We start from the raw sequence: 18,870 nt of genomic DNA, 5'->3' as shown, positions 1-18,870 counted from the left end.
CCCTTTCAGTTTATCTTGCTCTTTTAAAATTAGTGTCTCGCCACTTACACCCTTTTTTGTATCTAATTGCTTAGTGCACATTGCAGTGCTTAGGATATTAACCCATTTTTTCATCTTACCTTTAAAATTTACAACATGTATTGCAAGAGCACAATTATTGGAGAGCCCATATTCTGCCTCTCATTAATCATCTTCGGATTAGTGCTTCTGTTTTATCCTAGTGAGAGAAGAAGCGCAAGGACATTATTTCCTGGAGACTGCTGATCACTAGAACATCTAATAAGTGCTTCATAGGTGAGAGCATGACATTTGTGCTTATATTCTGCTCATGGTGAGAAAAGGAGCAGAGTGCATTGATTCCTGATTGTAATGTCTGTGCTTGACGTTCCTGATTGGTCTGGTTAGTATTCAAGGCATCTACCAGGAAAAGTTACAATGAGCATACAGACCCTTGCATCGTCTGGGACAAGACAGTAGATCACCGAACAGGTTGTGGCCTGCTTCCTATCTCTGGATTGGTCCTAATGTTTTGCTTCTGGTGAGAGAAGAAGCAAAGAAGCATTGTATCCCAGCAGAGTGAAGCTGTGGTGAGACCAGCACTCATAGCAGCCAGGCAGTAGCCATTCATGTGACTCCACTCTTTATATCGTTCTTGACAACTTAATTCTTTGTTTTCAGTAAGTACTGCTTGATTTGTTTCTAACTTCAGAATATCTCCCTAAATACTTCGTCCTTAATTTTTCAGGGTCTACTTATTAGTTTTCCTCAAGTGTTTGGCTGTTACCTGTACAGATGCAGACACCTTGAGTGACATTTTTCCTGTAAAAATACAACTGAAATTTCACCAGTACCTAGTTGTACACAGGACACCTAGTTTGCACTGACAGCCACTGTCCCCATAGTTGCAAACCATCTACTCCTGACATAGGTTCATAGAGTAGTACTAAGCTAACTGTCCTTGTGGGTCATTTTAAGCTTAGCTAATTAACCCATATAAGAATTAAACCATGTACCTTGTGTCTGTAAAGCAGATATTATAACCATTATGCCAGTCTCTCTCTGGACATTGCTTTATATTCTCACGCCAACTATCTAATCAATAAAAAAGGGCCTGTTGCCATGAATATGAACTTTTCCATGGTCTCCATTTTCAGCTTGGTGGATATGGACATCCTGAGGCAATGTAGAAATTGCCTTATGTTTGCTGACAACCAGTTAATTCTCAAAGAAATTGATGTGGTGTGTGAGAGGTGTATTGACACAATGTCACTGGAGCCAAAGCTCTCACATAAAAGTACTCCTAATGTCAATAAGGTTGTCATCCAGTACTCACACTGCACCCATCACACACAATTCAAAGAAGACATATAGACCCACATGTGATGAGGCATTTAAATGTAAAGCCTTCCCAGATGAAGTACACATAAATACCCTCAGCAACCCCAAATGCACGGTTTCAAAATAACACCCATATCAACACATACTACTTATAAGCCCATAAGACAAGTCACCAGGCAATCCAACATTCTGATCATTGGGGACTCTGTTGTGAGACGCACTGATGTCCCTCTCAACAGACCGAGTGCGGTTAGCTGCTTATCAGGGGCTAGGATCCACCACATCGTGCATGCACTCAAGTCATTGGACTACAACTACCAGTATGACTCAGTCATAGTCCATGTTCGTGTAAATGACCTGAGACATACCTTCCTAGACTTTATGAAGAGAGACATTATGAAGCTCCCAGAATGTGTGTCCCAGGCTGGTATGAGCCGAGCATTAAGAGTGTTTTACATTCTCCAAGGATTATTCCACAATATGAACAAAAGATGATTGACTTTAAAAATTGGCTTAGTTCTTGGTGTCATTCTATGGGTGGTGCAGTATTTGTCTGCATGGAAGGAGATGGTCAAAAGATCATGCTTCTTTTGCCAAGGATAGTCTGCACCACTCCCCTCTAGGCTTTCAAATATTAGCTAAAACATTATCTTCCCCCACAGTGCCTTTTTTAGGCAAGGCCAAACTTAATGTACTTCCGACATAGCAAATCAAAACCAAGAAAATCTAAAGGTATTACTGCTCAGTGCTAGGAGTCTAAATAGAAAACTCCACTCCCTAGAAGCTCTCTTCACCCTGGAGAATACTGACGTCTGTGTGGACACTTGGGTATGGCTTAAAGCGCAGAGAGCACACCGACAATGCAAGGTTATAATGCCCTCCACACATTTAGACCACACAAACAGGGACTAAAGGTGGAGATGTCTTGATTTACATGAAAAGTAAATATACCTCAAGGCTCCATGTTAAAATCACCATAGGCAAAGTCCAGTACCACTTCCTTACAAGCTGTAGGTCCCCCTGTATGACCCAGGAAACCGATACCATGTATTTAAACTTACTGGAAACACTCGACATCAACCACAATACCATATTCCTGGGTGTCTTTAATTACCCCAGTATTTACTGGGAATACTAAACAACTCCAAGTGTACAGGCACAGAGATTCCTGAATTTTGTAAACACAAACTCTCTGGAACAGATTCAGTACATGAACCAGGGGTGCAACCATACTGGATCTAGTCCTCACTAATATGGGAGAGTGCTGCACACCCCCTAGTGTAATGTCTGCCCTGGTAAGGTCATACCACAAAATGCTGTCCTTTGAAGTAAAAATAAAACCTGGACCCCCCAGCTAAACATGGAATATTGAGGAACTACTCTAAGGCTAACCTCCTGATATTAAGTGATAACTTGGCAAAACTTCAAGCCCCCATAAACTCTGAAAACACGGCTCCCTATACAGAACTTTTCACAGAAACCCTATGCAAGCATGTTAATAGCTGCATAGAGGCAGTGGTACCCACCAGGAAGATGTGCAGAACTAACTCAAAGAACTAACTCAAGAAACAAGCTACTTTGAAGAAATCACAAAATCAGTAGACTGTAGAAAAAAAGGAATAAAATCGTGGCAAAAATTAGGAGTTGCTGGACCCCAGAGGATAAAAGCACTCTTATCGAACTAAATAAACAACTCCGAGGACAAATAGTCTACCAAAGCCAAATTTGAGGTAAATTTTGCCTCCCAGGACATGGACAACCACAAGGCATTCTTTTGCTGTGTCCGCAATCTCAAAGGCAATACACAGCTGTGTGCAGAGCTCATTGTAAATGGAGCCACCTGTACTGAGTCAGAAGATGTAGCAAACCTACTGACCGATAAATTCAGCACCTATTTTACCCCTCTCTCTACCTCAAACCTCCGTCAGAAAACGCCATCAAATGCAACTCTCCCTGCTGTCACTAGGGAATAGGTCCTTAATGCGCTCTCTAAGGCCAAGAACAGTACATGAATGGGCCCAGACAGTATCCTAGGATGCCTTCTAAGTGACATGAAACATGACCTATCAAGCCCTCTGGAATTGCTGTTTAACTGTAGCCTCCAAACGAGTTTTGTACCTCATAAATGGAGAGCAGCAACAGTCATCCCTCTACACAAAGGTGAAACATCTACAGACCCATAAGTCTCACTAGTCTTGTATGCAAAGCCATGGAAAGAATTATGGAAATGATCAATAATGATATAGTAAACCTCCAGACACTGGACTCAACCCTGTTTGGTTTCGGCAAGGGCAGGTCACGGCTGCTCAACCTGTGGACTTCTTTGAGAAGGTCACCAAAGCAATGAAGGAGGGCAAAGTGGTTCATACTGCCTGCCTTGACCTGGCCAAGGCATTTGACACACTACCCCACTTGAGCATTGTTGACAAACTCAAGAGGTTAGGTACAAACTTGTATGTCACCCATTGGATAGCCAACTGACTCACAGACAGGACACAGGAAGTTAGAATTGGGGAGTCCACCTCTACAAAGAGGCCGGTCATAAGTGGAGTCCCTCAGGGATTGGTCCTTGGACCACTGCTTTTTGGCATTTACTTCTCTGAAGTCAAGGCAAATGTCAGTGGTCCCTGACTGAATTTGCAGATGAGTGCAGATTAGGAGCTATCATTGAATCCCACACTGACACAAATGTTCTTCAAGAAGGGCTGAAACAGACAAACAACTAGTGTCAGAGCCATGGACTAAACCTAAATGCTAAGCAATGCATTATAGTATCATTTGGGAAGTCATCCAACCAATGACTGTCATATTGACAACACCCCCCTTACAGTTGACGCAGTAATCAGGGACTTGGGACACATGCAGTAATCTAGCCATTGACCATCATGTGTCTGCAGCAGTGAGGAAATAATTCCATGTTACGCAACTTATAAACAAAGATATGGCATCTAGGTCCAAGGAAGTTATTGTTTCACTGTATTCGGCATTCATCAGACCTATCATAGAGTGCAGTGCCCCCTTTGGTATGTACCTAACTAGGCATGTCCAAGAATTGGAACTTCCACAGAGTTTCCTCACTAAAGGAATATAGGGTGCAACTAAAATGTCATATGCAGACCGCTACAGTGCCCTATCCTTGTGTTCAGTCTCCTGCAGGCTGTTGAGGGGAGATGTATGCCTGGCATACAGAGCATTGTAAGACCCCACTCTGGTGGACCTCCTGCATATCCACAAAACAAACAGCACCAGAATTACCAATTGTAAAGACTTGACTTGCCTTTGATGTAAATAGGACCTGCTGGAGAGGCGCGTTATGTATCGGAGACTATCACGTCTCTGGAACAGGCTCCCCATTCATGTGAAGCAGAGTTCCTCCCTAACCCAATTCAAGTGCAGTTTGGACAGTTGGATGGGTAACAGCAAATTCATCCCTGGTTTGGCACCTATGTCTCTAATGGACAGAGGCAACCTGTAAATGGTTCATCTCCCAGGTTCCTGCTTAACACTTATCAAGGGTACACAATCTTTTCAGAGATTCGGGATGCATGGCTAAGCTTAAAAAGGCTCTTGTGGTAGTTAGCCTAGTAAACACCTATAACTTATGAACCTTTATGTTTATCTCCAGGGCACAGAATGGGATTGGAGTCTCTTCCTTATCAGGATGAAGAAAATTTTGATGGGATCTCAAGATTCAGAATAAGCACATCTCCTGTGCATTCATTACTTCCCCTGGCTGGCAGTAGAGATAATCTTCCTATAGACTGGGAAAAAAGTGAAATTAAATGTTTAGGTGCTCAGCTGAGCCCTGACCTGCACCAGACTTCACATTTTCCTTGAAGATAGTTAAGTCAAAATGTATGTTTTTTTGGCTAAATGGGTATGTTTTAGAGTTTCCTTTGTGAAAATTTTCCAATAAAATATGCTTTCTCAGCCTATAACTTTTGATCAGAGAGTTCATCTCCAGTCTCAGCTCAGAGGATTAGGGCTTTACAGACAGAAGTGATTGTCTCCAGCTTGGTATTTAGGAATTTTAGCACAGAAGTTCTCTACATCTATTATCAGGGAGGTTTAGCTATTTCTAATTTGGAATGGTACTTTTGAGTTCGCAATGCAAGACAGTTTTCTGTTGGAGATGCCCAGTTATAATGCTGTTTGGAGGAAAATTAAATTATAATAACACATATTTTGAAGTTTTTGGTTGTCAGTGGTTGGGATTTTTTTTTCCTTCCACTAAGACTGCATTGTTTAGCCTTTAGTGGCTTTTTTATTTTCTTTTAACTGGAGTTTGTGTTCCATTACTGTGTTCTCACAGGGCAGATGAGGGAGTTTCCAGCATGTGATATAGGATCTTAACAGAGGTGCAAGGGGCCTCTGTTTCTAGAGCCAGCTGATCAGTTAAAAAATAAGTTCTCTGTTATTTCAAAAAAAAAAAAAAAACAAGACTGGATGGAGAATTACATGAGTTGCAAGGGTATTAATGTGTGCAGGTTCTTGATTATTTACTGGCTAAACTGATGGATTTGGGTGTAGATGTGCAGTTCCCATCTGTGATAAGTATGGTGAGTGGCTAGACAAGGGCTGATAGCACTGTAAAGGTCTTTTGTCAGTAAGCCATAGCGCAGTTCAGGCATTGCTTATAAACCTTATGTGACCATCAGAAAGAATGCCCAAATTAGCTTTGGCTTGTCTGTTACATAAGATTCTAGGCCTTTAGTATTGGTGGCCTCAAACTGAGCTACTAGACCAGCCTTTGCAAGTCTTTGGGGTGGCTTGTGTGAGCCAGTTCTGTGTTCCTCCCTGCTTAGTAAGGTTTTTTCTTACCATGCCCATGTTGAAGTTAGAATCAGGCTGAACTTACTGACTGGTGGTACATGTTTCGGAGTTGCATACTATTGCAGCCCTATCTCTTGTGATGTTAAGCTGCTTTTGCTAGGTCTGTGACTAAGGCAGGAAGTTGGAGTTTTCTTTTGGACTCCTTGGATAAAGCAGCATGGGCTAGATATGCACTCTGATGTGCATCCCGGTAGCCAGAAAATGCATTACCAAGAAATAGAAGAGTCAGGGATCTCTGTCAGTGGGAGAACAGCATTACGTTTTTTTGGTTGATGTGTGAGACTGAGGTTTGTGAATAAGCTTGACCCATAAGACTGATTGGTTTTAAACGGCAGCCATAGATGTCTGGTATTGGTTTTATAACTAGGATATTTTGAATATTTTGAACATTTGACTGTTTGACAGAAAAGAGGTCTGTGGTTAGTGGCAGCACGTTCCTTGGAGCTCTTGGAGGATGCTGAAACAGATTCATTCTTTAGTATAATTTTCCTTTTGTCTGATCCTTTTTTTATTAAGTTAGGGATTGGGAGGATAGGGCCATGTAAATAGTTGCATATATGTCTGTGTGTGTGAGAGAGTGTGTGTAAGAGAGAGAGAGAGTGTGTGTGTGTGTGTGTGTGTGTGTGTGTGTGTGTTTGTGAGCGTGGTTTGGTATCCTTTTGATAGGAGAATTGGATATGTTTCAAAATGTTTGGGTTTTGTATTATTATTATTATGAAGTTAATTTTGTGTACCAGGTGTAGCCCATGTGAATTGGTATTTGTATGTGATTTCTTTTGTGTATGTATTACGTTTCCTGCAAATCAACATTTGTTGTTTTTAAAAATATGGCCCTTTCTGACAAAAGCATCCTTGACTGCCTTTGTTGAAAAGTACGTGAGGAAAAGCGCATTGTCTTGCTGCTGTCTTAGAGTGTCTTATAAGTAATGTGTTGAAGCCTTTTTATTTTGTAAAATTCATCCTTTCTACAGTGGGCGACAGGTATAGGGGTGTATCCCAGCTCTAAACACTTCCAGATCTTCTCTTTAGAACTCCTATTAGTTTGATAAATTAACATGCTCTCCCTTTCAGAACTTATTTTTGAGCTCTTTGCATATTCCTGCCTTTAAAGTAGTTGTGTCCTGTGGCTGGGAGCAGAAGCAGTGTATTAGAGCAGGTGTTGGCCACCAGAACCCAGTTTACCATTCTTGTAAAGCTACTTTTATTGTGTGCATTAGTGTTGTAGTTTTTACTTGGAGTACCGCAGTTACAGTATGCAGTGGATCATAATTTATGGTGATGGAGCAGTACTGAATGTTCCAATTGGTCAAACTTTGCACTTAATGTGGGAATATATTTCTCCAAGTTGCGGTGACCTTGAAGTACAGTCTGTTTAAGTTTGAGGTACAGAAAACTTTGGGGGTAGGTGCCCCAGCGGGGAAAAAATGTCTTTAATTGTGTTATTGCTTTTTCAGACTGGCTGTTTTTTTATGTGGAGTAGCACCTCCTTGCTTACAGTCATGTGACTGCCTAGATCCAGTCTTATTGATTCCATTATCCTTTTTTAATTTTGTAAGCATTTTTGGTTTGGAGCAGATTTTTTTCTCTCCGTACTGTATCCTTTTTTCATGCAAATGTTCAGAATGCTTAAATGTATTTGTTTTGCAGATATACAGAATTTGGTAAAGAAGTATGAGTTTCCTAAGATTGAAGAAATAAATGTACTCAAACAAAAGCTGGAGAAGTGCCACAGCAAGGAACTTTTGAGTACAGCTAGGTAGGTATTTTACTACTGTGTTGCAACAGTTTTGCATTTTAGTTTTGCATATAAACTTGTTTTGGTGGTAGTAAAGCCGTCTTTTGTTACTGCACTAGCTAGCTATATGTCTAGATATTTGCACTTATGAAATGACATAGATTTAGTGTAAACATAAAATCTAATGTGGGACCCTTCTGAGTGAGTCTTGCGATTGGGATTATCCTTCTATACTCACCATTTCAGCATTTTTTTTCTATGAGGCCTTCAGCACCAGATGCCCTTTGCTTGTGCACAGTATGACATCATAGTGTACCCAAGAGGAATACACTTAGCTTCTGACTCTGACAGTTCCTTTCTACCAGTCACTCAGTTTGGTTCTCAGTCTTGGTGTGTGTTGTGGAAAGGTTTCCATGCTACATGCTTGACAACATTTAAGCCATCTGTGGTTTTGTGGCTACCAGATCACAAGGCACGGCATGCACTGACTTTGTGTGTATTGTTTGAGAGAAACACAAGTAGAGCTGGCATAAGCATTTCAACCCAGCCTGTCCAACCAATTCAGAGGATTGATGATCCTGGTCTTCCTCATTTCTCAGGAACGGTGTCAGTTTTCAGGGCCTAGTATAGTGAAACGAATGTGGGGGGGGGTCCCTTACAATGCTTCTGAAGTTATTTATTGTTCATATAGTTGTCTTTACAATTACTGGTTCAAGTCTGCTGTGATGCAGCTGTTTTGAGGAGCTGAGGATGTATTAGTGGAAGGTTGCAGGCTTTGTCTTACCTGTCCTGTCTTTTACTGAGTTGACAGGAAACGTGTGCAGTGTTGGTTCCACAGTAGTCTTTTTCTTCTGGTTAGTGAGAGAGCTAAAAGTTTACATTTTTATTTACGTATTTTATATATTGCTTAGTAATTTTCATTTGCAGCATAAATGACATCACCAGCTCATTAGTATGCCTCAGGTGGCTGCATCCGAGATTTCGAGTAGCAGAAACTGGTACACCAGGTATACTGGCAGTCAGTGTACTGCTTCTTCTTCAATGGCAGGTGGTGAGGAATGTGCTTACTGTGCACTAGATTTGCCTTCATGAGTCAGTAGTAAACTCACACTCATGATCATGTTAAGTATATGATCAAGGGTATGTTGGGTAGCTCCTGTTCTGACTCTGGATTTCAGAAAATCATAACAAATCTGGTGAGATATAGTCTTGCTATCTTTGGGTTTTTACTGTAAGTTTGATCAAGGCCCTGTTGACACAATTGCAAGATCTACATAAAGAATTGGTTCTGTCGGGAGATTGAAATATGTTTTTCTACCCCGATGATTTGCCACAAGCAGGCAGTAGACCCCTATTTTCTGTCGATAGGCTTTCAGTGAAAGGTTTGTAGCAGGTTGGACAGACATGTGGACAGGGTCTTTATTACTGAAGAGAATGAGATGTTCTTTGCCTTGCAGACCGTACCGATCTCGCTTTTATTTCATGTCCTCAGTCTTGATCATTCATTTAATGGGTGAGAAGATACCCGGACATTGGTTGGTTGTTATATTTTATTGTTGATGAAAGAGTCAGAAGGATGTATAGGAATCTTCTTTCACCACTGATTTCTGAACCTTGTATTAGCACGTGATCATTGTCTACCTTGGGTTACTTGGGCAGCCTTTAGGGTCATCTTAAGGCTTGCATCTACATGAACGTAGTGAAATAAAATGTAATTTTAGACCTTTGGTAGACCTGTTTTATGTAGCTACAGTGGGAACCTATTGATCTAATTTTGGATGCTCCTGATTTAATAAAACAATCCAAGCAGCAGATACATAACTGTGTAAGCAAGAACATATTGTTCATTCCATTCATTATAGGTCCATACTTCACAAGAAGGACAATTAGAGTGGTCTTCAGAATTCAAAGGGGTAGGACCTAAACAACACATCTTCCAAGATTAAAAACTTAAAAAAAAAAAAAAAAACTCTTGTTTTCAGAAATTGCTTTGTAAGTATGTATTCAGATACCTTGGAGCTTCCAAAGTTTTAACATTCAGCAAAGAGCGTTTCTTTTATCATCGCTAATGTAGAAGGAGCAGAATAACAGAATGAACTGTGGCTGTCAGTCATGATTACTGTGATTAAGATTGACCCTATTAGTATTTCTATGATCAAAACTCACTTCTTTGCTATCCCATATCCTTGAAACTCTGTTTCATGTGACCTCAGAGTAAGTTATGTTAAACACCCAATTCTTTAAGCTGTTTATATTTTGCGCTTTCAGTGAAAGAGGATGTCTTTGAAGCACATTTCTAATTTGGGTTCCTTGTCTGACTTTATCAAATGAAACTAAGAGACTGAATAGTGTGCCAGTAGAGCTTTCTAAAGCTACCTTTGCTCTTATTATTCTGTACCTGTTGTAGCCGTGAAAGTTAGTATTGTGAGGAAGCACTTTCGCATTCCTGCTGTGAAGCTAGGATCTCAGTTATTCAGAAAAACAAATATCCCTCTTACCCAGCTTCATTCTTTATCACGAATGTAAAGTCTGAAATATGAGAACCCTCCCTTTCAAGTCATTGATTAAGTGATATGGCTCAGGCAATCAGAAGTTGGCTTTTTTTTTCAGTACAGTCACACTTGTGTGCACATCTGCTTGCCTTCCCACACCATGACATAACCAAGATATACAGCAGTATGTTTGTCCCCAACACCTTCTTTTTTAGTTCTGACAGTTTTGTCTGGGTCCTTGCCTTTGTCAGGAGAGATCTGTGCTTGTGTACTTGAACATTGTAGTAAGCCCCTATGTAACTATAAGATTTCAAACCAAGACCTACAGCAGCATTGCCAACTTCCCCAAGCACCAGAGTGGTCAGCCCAGCAATTTGGCACTGAAGAAAAGAAAATTTACTTGGGCAGTCCATGAAGGTGCTGATGATTTAGAGCTCTGTAAATGGAGACTGGTAGGGAGAGTATTTCTTACAGCCACAGGCATAGCACAGTATCATCACAGGGACAAGAATTCAAGGCCAGCTCCAGGCTTGAAATTCTTCAGGATAGGTCCAGTGTTCATCTGTCCCTCACCCCGAACACTTCAGTTGATGAGTTTGCTCTTACTACTAAAGACTAAACACACCTTTATTGAATTAGCACTTGTGACATAGGCAATTTTACATTTATACAAAGTAATCAAACTGTATTAACAAGTTATCATTAGCAAACATTATTCTTCAGATATATTGCTCTATATGTCATATAATCTCTATATAGCATATAACCTAAGCAACATTACATCAATTATTCAATTCCTGCCCCCTTTTTTTAAAACAAGGAACATTTTTATTAAACCATAAGCAGTCATACATTTATATAAATGAAAACAACCCACACTGACACGCTCCTAGTTGCAAACATTTTACATCACAGACCATACTGACATACTCCCAGTTGCAAACATTATGTATCACTTATAATCTACCCAGTCATTTTCAGTCCAACATTACCTAGCTCATTTAAGTTGTGCCTCATTCCTCCCTTGTACGTATTGTTCCCATAATTCCCATTTTTTCCTTTGCAGTTTGTTCCTACTCAGATCTCAATTTCAGTTGTTTTCTCTCTGTTAGTATATTCTCTACTTCTAATATAGTTGATTTAGATTTTGATTTCCATTTTCTAGTAATTGCCTTTTTGGCATCCACCATAGAAAAATCATCTCTCACATCATACCAGTCTGCCCACCTAGCATCTCTTGACAGTGCATCCCGCAGGGAATCCTTAAAGTCCGCCAACCCACCACACTCCCAGAAAGTATATTCCCAAGTACCTCTTTCTTCCCAGTCACACCTCCAACATTTGCTGTCTACCTGAGGAAAAATTCTCTGGAGTATACTTGGGGTATAAAAATATCTGTGTAAATATTTCCAAGCTAAAATCCTAAATCTTCTACATTTTGTTGCATATTTGCGAGACATACATATCCTCCCATTGTTTCTTTGGGAATTGCTTATCCTTTCTCTCCTCCCAGTCCTTTCCAACGTCTGATTTGTATCATGAAATATTTTATATGCTGTACTAATTCTTATTTTTTTAATGGCAGCTTCGGTTCTAGACTCTACTAAAAACTCTACCAGTGTTGGTCTTTCATTTGGGACACCCTATTTCTTTCTCTTTGCCTGTACTCTGATATCACTCCTTGATAGGGAAGGCAGTCTCTAACCTGCAGTCCAAATAAATTCTTCACCTCTTCCCATTCTATTACCTTTCCTTCTCTAGCTATCTGCTCCCAGTATATTGGTTCCTTTGCCAGTTTCCTCTAATAAATTCCAGCCCCCTTTTGCCTATTATCTGTATCCTCAATTGCAGTCATCCCTGTCAGCAAAATCTCCTTTCTCCATTCCCGTGCTGGCTTAGTTCTTGGAATGCTTTCTTCTACTTTGTGGATATAATATTCTGTGTGATTGTTGTTATTCTCCTTAAAGCCTGCATCCAAAATCCCAGTCTCTTATTGTTTCTTGAGCCCCCCCATTTCCACATCATCCCTTTCCACTTTGAATTATAGTTTTCTGCTTGTACTATATGTAGGAGCCTTAATTGTGTAGCTCTGAAATAACCTTTCAAATTGGGTAATCCCAGTCTGCCCTGTTCTACTGGAAGAATCAGCTTATCCCATTTGACTCTTACTGTCTTCCCCTCCCAGGTAAAGTCCTTCAGCTCTCTGTTAATTGCTATCCACAACTTCTCCTCTGGTTGATAAAATATGCCTGACCTGTGTATAAGACTAAAGGGATTAAAAACATTTGACTGCTTGTATCGTACTCTCCAAGCTTCCATTTTTCTCAAGTTTTGTATTATCTTTTGTTTAGTCTCTTCCTACATATCCTTAGCTGCCACACCAGAATAATTTTAATCCATACTCTTAAATACTTCATTTTATCATGTCCCCATAAATATGGATATTGCTGAACCAATATGTGTGTGTGGGTACATTATATACTGCTATTGCCTTTGTTTTAGCTTCATTCATTTTGAATCCTGAAAAAGTTTGAAACTGTCTCAAAATGTTTCATAACACTGTAATGTCTCTTTCTGGTTTTGTCAGGTATAAAATATCATCTGCTAATAGAGACAGGTTTTCCTGACTACCATACCAGTTATATCCTTGAATTTGAGTCCCTTATTTTCTTTGCCAGTGGTTCTAAGTATAATGCAAATAACTAAGGGGAAGGAGGACACCCCTGCCTAGTTAGTCTGCTCAAGCAGAAATTATCAGAGAGGACCCCACCCACTTTAAATTTTCACCTCCAGTCCCTTATATATCCTCCTAATAAACCTTATATTTCAGGAAATGCAAATGCTTCCATTGCCTTGCTTGTAAAGTCCCAGCTTACTCTGTCAAATGCTTTCTCTGCATCAAGACCCACCAACAACAATGGTATCTTCTTACATTCTGCTTCCCACTGGATCATCAGTGTTCTGTAAATGTCATTTGTTTGCCTCCCCTCCACAAAACCACATTGATAATTTCTATCAATTTTGGCATTACTTTTGTCATTCTTTTTGCTATTATAGACATGAACACTTTATAGTCATGGTTTAATATTGAAATGGGCTTGTATGAAGCCGGGTCTGATGGGTCTTTACCCACTTTAAGTATTACCGTTACCACTGCTTTCTTCCAGGGTGTTGGTACTTCTCCTCCTCTTAAAATACTGCTAAACAAAATTTTCCAGATCTTTATAATTTTTCCCTCATAGCTTCCAAACTTACACAGGAATGCCATCTATTCCTGGGGACTTTCCTGTCAATTGGTTATACATCACAATTTTTATTTCATCTTCTCCATAAACATTTCCATTTGTATCTTTTCTTGAGTTCCATATTTATCTGCTTTATAAAGACTATCATAGAATTTCTAAAATATTTCTAATACCGCTACAGGATCTCTTGTTACCTTCGTTGTTATAGGCTTCCTAAGCTTGGTGACCACCCGTTCTACTTTCTATTGCCCGAGTTGTGCTAAAAGTTTTTGTGCTCTACTGTTCTCAAAAACAGTTGCTTAAGAGCAGTCTTTCTAAACTCATGCATATTATCGAGGTAATCCCTTATTTTCTGCGTAGCATTCTGCAGTTGATCCTCTTATTCTGTGAAATTCACCCTGTTCTGCAACACTTTAACATTTGTCAGTCCCTGTAAGTAATTCTTGTTACTTCTTAACCATAGCTCCATTTCTTTTATTTCCACCGTATCTCCACCTTAATTTTATCCCACTCCCTAGCTATATTTTCAGAAGAAATTTATGTCCTCTCTAATAGCTACTGAATAATTTCCACTACCCATTCCTTAAATTCATCTCTCTTCAACAGATAGGTGGGAAAGCACCAGTGTCTCATTTTTATTTAATTGCCCAGTGTTTCTTTATTTTAGTTATTACTGGCTCATGATCTGAAATAGTTATTGGATGCATATCAAGACCTTCAATTAAATACAATTGTTCCTGTGAAGTGTAAATTATGTCTAGCCTAGCCCAGTTTTTTTATATATTGGGGAATAATATGTAAATTCACTCCGAACTCTATTGTTGAATTTACATCTTCCACTTCCATGTCAAATGTCATAATTTTTTTTAAAAGTCTACCATACTTTGTTATGCTTTCCCTTCTGGGACCCCTAGACATATCTTCACTGTTGCAAATCACATTCCAATCCTCGCCTACAAGCAGTATTCCTTGCTGAAAATGGTCTATTTCTCCCACAATTTTCTTAAGCTCCATTTTATAGCAGTTTTACGTGGAATGTAAATGCATGCCAGTATAATCCTTCTTGCTTGCCAGTAGCCCCATAGCACTACAAATTTGCCATTATTATCTTTTTATCCTCTTCTATCACTATTGGAGCTCATATTACAATTAATGTAAGTACTACTCTTTTCCTTTGTCCCAGGTATTCTGCTGAATAACCATCCTGAAAAACTTTCTTTATCAAATTCACATGTTCAGTTCTTTCTGAGTGTCTCCTGTAACATAAGCATTTGCACTCTACATGTTTTAATATCGTTCACTACTCTTTCTTTTTTGTATATATCTGAGAGACTGTTGACATTTAAAGACATTACAGAAAGCATCATTGCATTAAAACATTCTTATTCCCACCTTTTATATATAAAACGCTTTTTTGTTAAATGTCTACTTCCAGCTTTTGAGATGCATGCATACACTGTTTGACAGGTTGAAATTTTATACAGTTTCTTTTTATATCAATTTGAGCCTATGTCATATCTTACAAAACTTTTTTTTTGTATCAAAAGCCCTCAAACAAAAAAATACATTCTAAGTACCCCCTAAAACCTATTATCTTAATACTAACACTCAAGACTATGTACATCTTCAAATACTGAAGTTTTACCCTCCTAATAGGAGCAAACGTCCCAAACTGACAGCCGCATTTATAGACTTGAGTTAACCTAAAAGAAAGGTTAAATATGCCAAGAAGCATGGTGTAACCTGTGCTTCTACTAAGTGCTCATTGGTTTTGTCTTTTCTTTATAGCTCTCCCAGCTGGGAAAACCCCTGAATGCTTTCAGGGAACAATATGGCCTAGCCTGTTTCTCTTATCAGGTTTTTTTTACTACTAATAACTTGAGCGTGAAGAGGTCCTCAACCTTGGTCTGGGATCTTGCTAGCAGGAGAGAGACACTCCTTTTATTCTTACACTGGTGGTGGCATCTGAAGTTTCTCAAACCACCCTATTTCAAGATAATTAGCTGCAGCTCTTGGTTGGCCAGCCTGATCCTGGGAACTGGTTTCTTGAACTATCCAGCCATGGATGAAGGTAATCCCACCAGGGCCACTCCTCTCTCTGGCCCTCTGACATATTCAGGCCGGCATAGACCAGTAGAGTAGGATCTGTCCATGTTGTTATCTTTTGCTGTGCTCTGTAACTCTGGGACTGATTGTCAGCCAGCTGTTTGATGATGGTAAGAGTTTGTGAAATCTGTTGAACTGTACATTAAAGGAGTAAGGCCTGAAGCTTGTGTCACTCCTTGCGCAGTCCTGTTTCTACATCAAACTTGTTACTTCATGATCTGGTGCTGATCTGTCATCTTCTGACACCCAACGCTGGCTTCTCACAAGCTCACCTCTCCTCATACCTAGGACAGCAAGAGTCTTGAACTTCCCTTACCCCATTGTCCTCTGAGGATTAAGAGAGCTTTGAGATTTGAGTGAGGATGCATGTACTCCATGTAGCTCTGCCTCCTGGGATTGTCTTTTTACATTGTGTCTGGAGGGACCCATTTCCTCTTTTGCCTTTTTGGGAAGATGGTTTCTGCCTTTGCTAAATCCATTCTTCATCTGGCTCCTTGAGTAGGGTTAGTAAAAAGAGGGGACTGTTCTTGCAAGAATACTGCTCCTTCTGCAGGACCCCTCAGAAGCTCTTTTGTTGGAGCCAGCTACGACTGAAGGAGTGAGAGGCTTCAAGTTCACCTCACCCTTAGGGGAGAATTGGTCCCATAGTGCCATCAGACACATTGCCCACAGTCCTAGTCAGTATTCTTGTCTGCTTGCTAGAGTAGTTGCCTTCATTGCTTGCTTGGTCTGTTAGTGTTGGGCATTGTTGCAGCATTCCCTTTCTAGGCAGCTTTTTCTTTTGCAACTGTGGTGTTGATCCATTTTGACATGAGAGTTCTTTTAATTTTAAGCCATGATTTTGGTGTGGTTTTCTGGTCCCTTATACAAGGGAACTTTTTATTCTTTTTTACTAGGCAATAACCTGGCCATAAAACCAATCAAGGAAAGTGAAGTATGTTAGAAATATGTTGTTGCCCTGCCAGTTTATCTTCTCTACAAAGAACACCCTCCTTGATGTGTCAGGAGTACCCTCCCTCTGTCCCCTGTACAGGTGGAGGGTCCTTCCAAAAGACCTTAGCTGACTGCATTCCCAGGTAATCCAGCATGCATACACTTTATCATTTGCTAATAGTGGGGGTCCCATATCTTAATTGCTCTTAACTTGCAGAAGAATGCTTTCAATTGCCAATTAGATGAAATTGGGAGGCACAGTGGACAAGCATGGTGATGTAGTCAACATGTGATGTCACACAATATGCAGTGCCGTATATATGCATCCATCCCCCAGGCAAGGGAATTTCCTGAAAAACATGATTAATGCTGATTGGTAGTGAGGATATGCTAACTGTTTGACCCACTAAAGATGGTCATTTGTGTGGACTGCCAATACTATATGGATGTATCTGTTATATGTACTAGTTCACTACTGTTTCTACATAGTCCACCTTGGCTTGGAGTCTGTGCTGTACACTAGCTGTCATGTCTTGTTGCATGGTGATGGTGCTGATGTATTTATTTGTGCAACCTGTCCAGTCTTGTAATAGATAAGCGGCTTAGGAATATTTTTTTTTTTTTGTGGGGGGCAGGGTTGTGTACCTTGGCCAGTTTCTTTTTGCCTAAATGGGTATCAAGTGCATGACTATTTAAATGGCTTTTGCAAAGGTATGTTACTTTGCTGGGGCCATAGCTTAATGGCAGGTTGTGCTTGTCAAAAGGTTGATAGCATTTCTTTAGTTTATTTGGGACCAAGGCAGTGGGATCCTTTGGGTGTCTGCTAATACATTTTCAAATTTTTAGGTTTCTTTGACACACTGGCATAGTCCTCTTTGAAGACGCTTTCTTCTCCTGCAATATATCCAGCATATGCCCCACCCAGAAGGAAAGAGGTCAAACTTGTAGGTTGAGGGGGATTTACTAGTCAAAAATGTGTTCTGTGAAGTGGGTATTTATCCTCAAATTGTTATTCCAAAGCAACAGGAGTTAAGTCAAATATGTGTAGCTGTGAGGTGTGCCTCATACAAGCTGTACATTTTAACCTCTGCATGATCAACAGGTACAGGAAGACAGACCAGTTTGCTTGTCTGTTACATTCCTTAAACAGAAGGGTTCATAGTTACCAAACAGACCACATCCATAAGAACTGTCAACTTCTGAATTTCTGCATTTAGTGGACAAGTATGTCTGCATTTAGTGGACCAGTGTGTAATGTATTCAGAATGGGACACTCTAGGGGAGGAGTGACTAATGTTTATGCTTGTTTCTGAAAAGTGGCCTCATCAGAATCTTCTCCATGACCTCTTGCTCTTCAGGGCATACCCTCACCAGGGTATATTCTACTGAACCACACCTTCTGGACAGTATGTTCTACTGAATCACTCCTTTTTGCAGTTTAGAAATTGTTTGACACTGCTTGGGATCTTTGCCAAGTGCTCCACACACGGTATAGTTTCCTTCATAACAATACATGTCAGCATTCACCGTCTGAGCTGATCTTTGAGAAGGGCCCTCTGCAGTGGGTGTTTTATTTCTGCCCCATCTCCTCTGTTTGGGACTCTGCAACTACTGTACCATTGGTGGCGTGTCATTCTGTAAGTAAACTTCATATTAATAATTAGGTAGTGTTTTCTTCCAGATTTACCTCTTTAGTCAGGAGAGGGTCAAAAATTCTGGATTCCGGGGATGACCTCACTTCTTTATCCAGGACAGACATGCCAGTATGGGCAAAGGGGGTTGTATTCAGTGAGTATAAATCTGCAAGATTAAAGAAACTGCTGTATGAGCGAATACAGAAACAATGTACTCAAGTGTTCCACCATCTGCATATAGGCCTTCTTGAAGGTCGCACTTTATTGTGAGTACAATAATCTGTTTGGGTATTCAGTCTAGGTACAGTACTTGAACATACTCACTGAACCATTGGCCTCCTTTTCCTGTTAACATGTTCATATGTTTTTCTATGATTTTCAGCCTCGATGACATTCATTTGAGTGATGTTTTTATGATCTCCTAGGAAATATAGTTAATGTTCTCTATTTCTTATGTACAGCAGGAAAAGGGGATATGAAGATGATGGCTATGTTTCAAAAAGGCCTAGATTGGATGAGGTTAGTTTCCTTTTATGATGAAGTAAATGTGAAGA

General features: G+C 40.0%; 1 protein-coding gene across 5 annotated transcripts in view; it reads left to right on the top strand.

Annotated features, from left to right (window-relative positions):
* Positions 1-18,870, top strand: part of CCNH (cyclin H) — an 837,458-nt gene that overhangs the window by 742,144 nt on the left and 76,444 nt on the right. For 4 of the 5 annotated variants that reach the window (XM_044064155.1, XM_044064152.1, XM_044064150.1 and 1 more), the window contains 2 exons: positions 7,819-7,927; positions 18,778-18,835. In XM_044064155.1, the coding sequence (XP_043920090.1) occupies positions 7,819-7,927; positions 18,778-18,835 (167 nt within the window). The remainder of the gene's footprint in view (positions 1-7,818; positions 7,928-18,777; positions 18,836-18,870) is intronic. The other variant, XM_044064153.1, reaches the window with a different exon arrangement.

This window comes from Protopterus annectens, chromosome 2.part2 (genome assembly GCF_019279795.1).
Source record: "Protopterus annectens isolate FY-2018-M chromosome 2.part2, PAN1.0, whole genome shotgun sequence".
Taxonomy (NCBI): Eukaryota; Metazoa; Chordata; order Ceratodontiformes; family Protopteridae; genus Protopterus; species Protopterus annectens.
The sequence above is the reverse complement of the archived record's forward strand: the minus strand, read 5'-3'. Positions and strand labels throughout refer to the sequence as shown.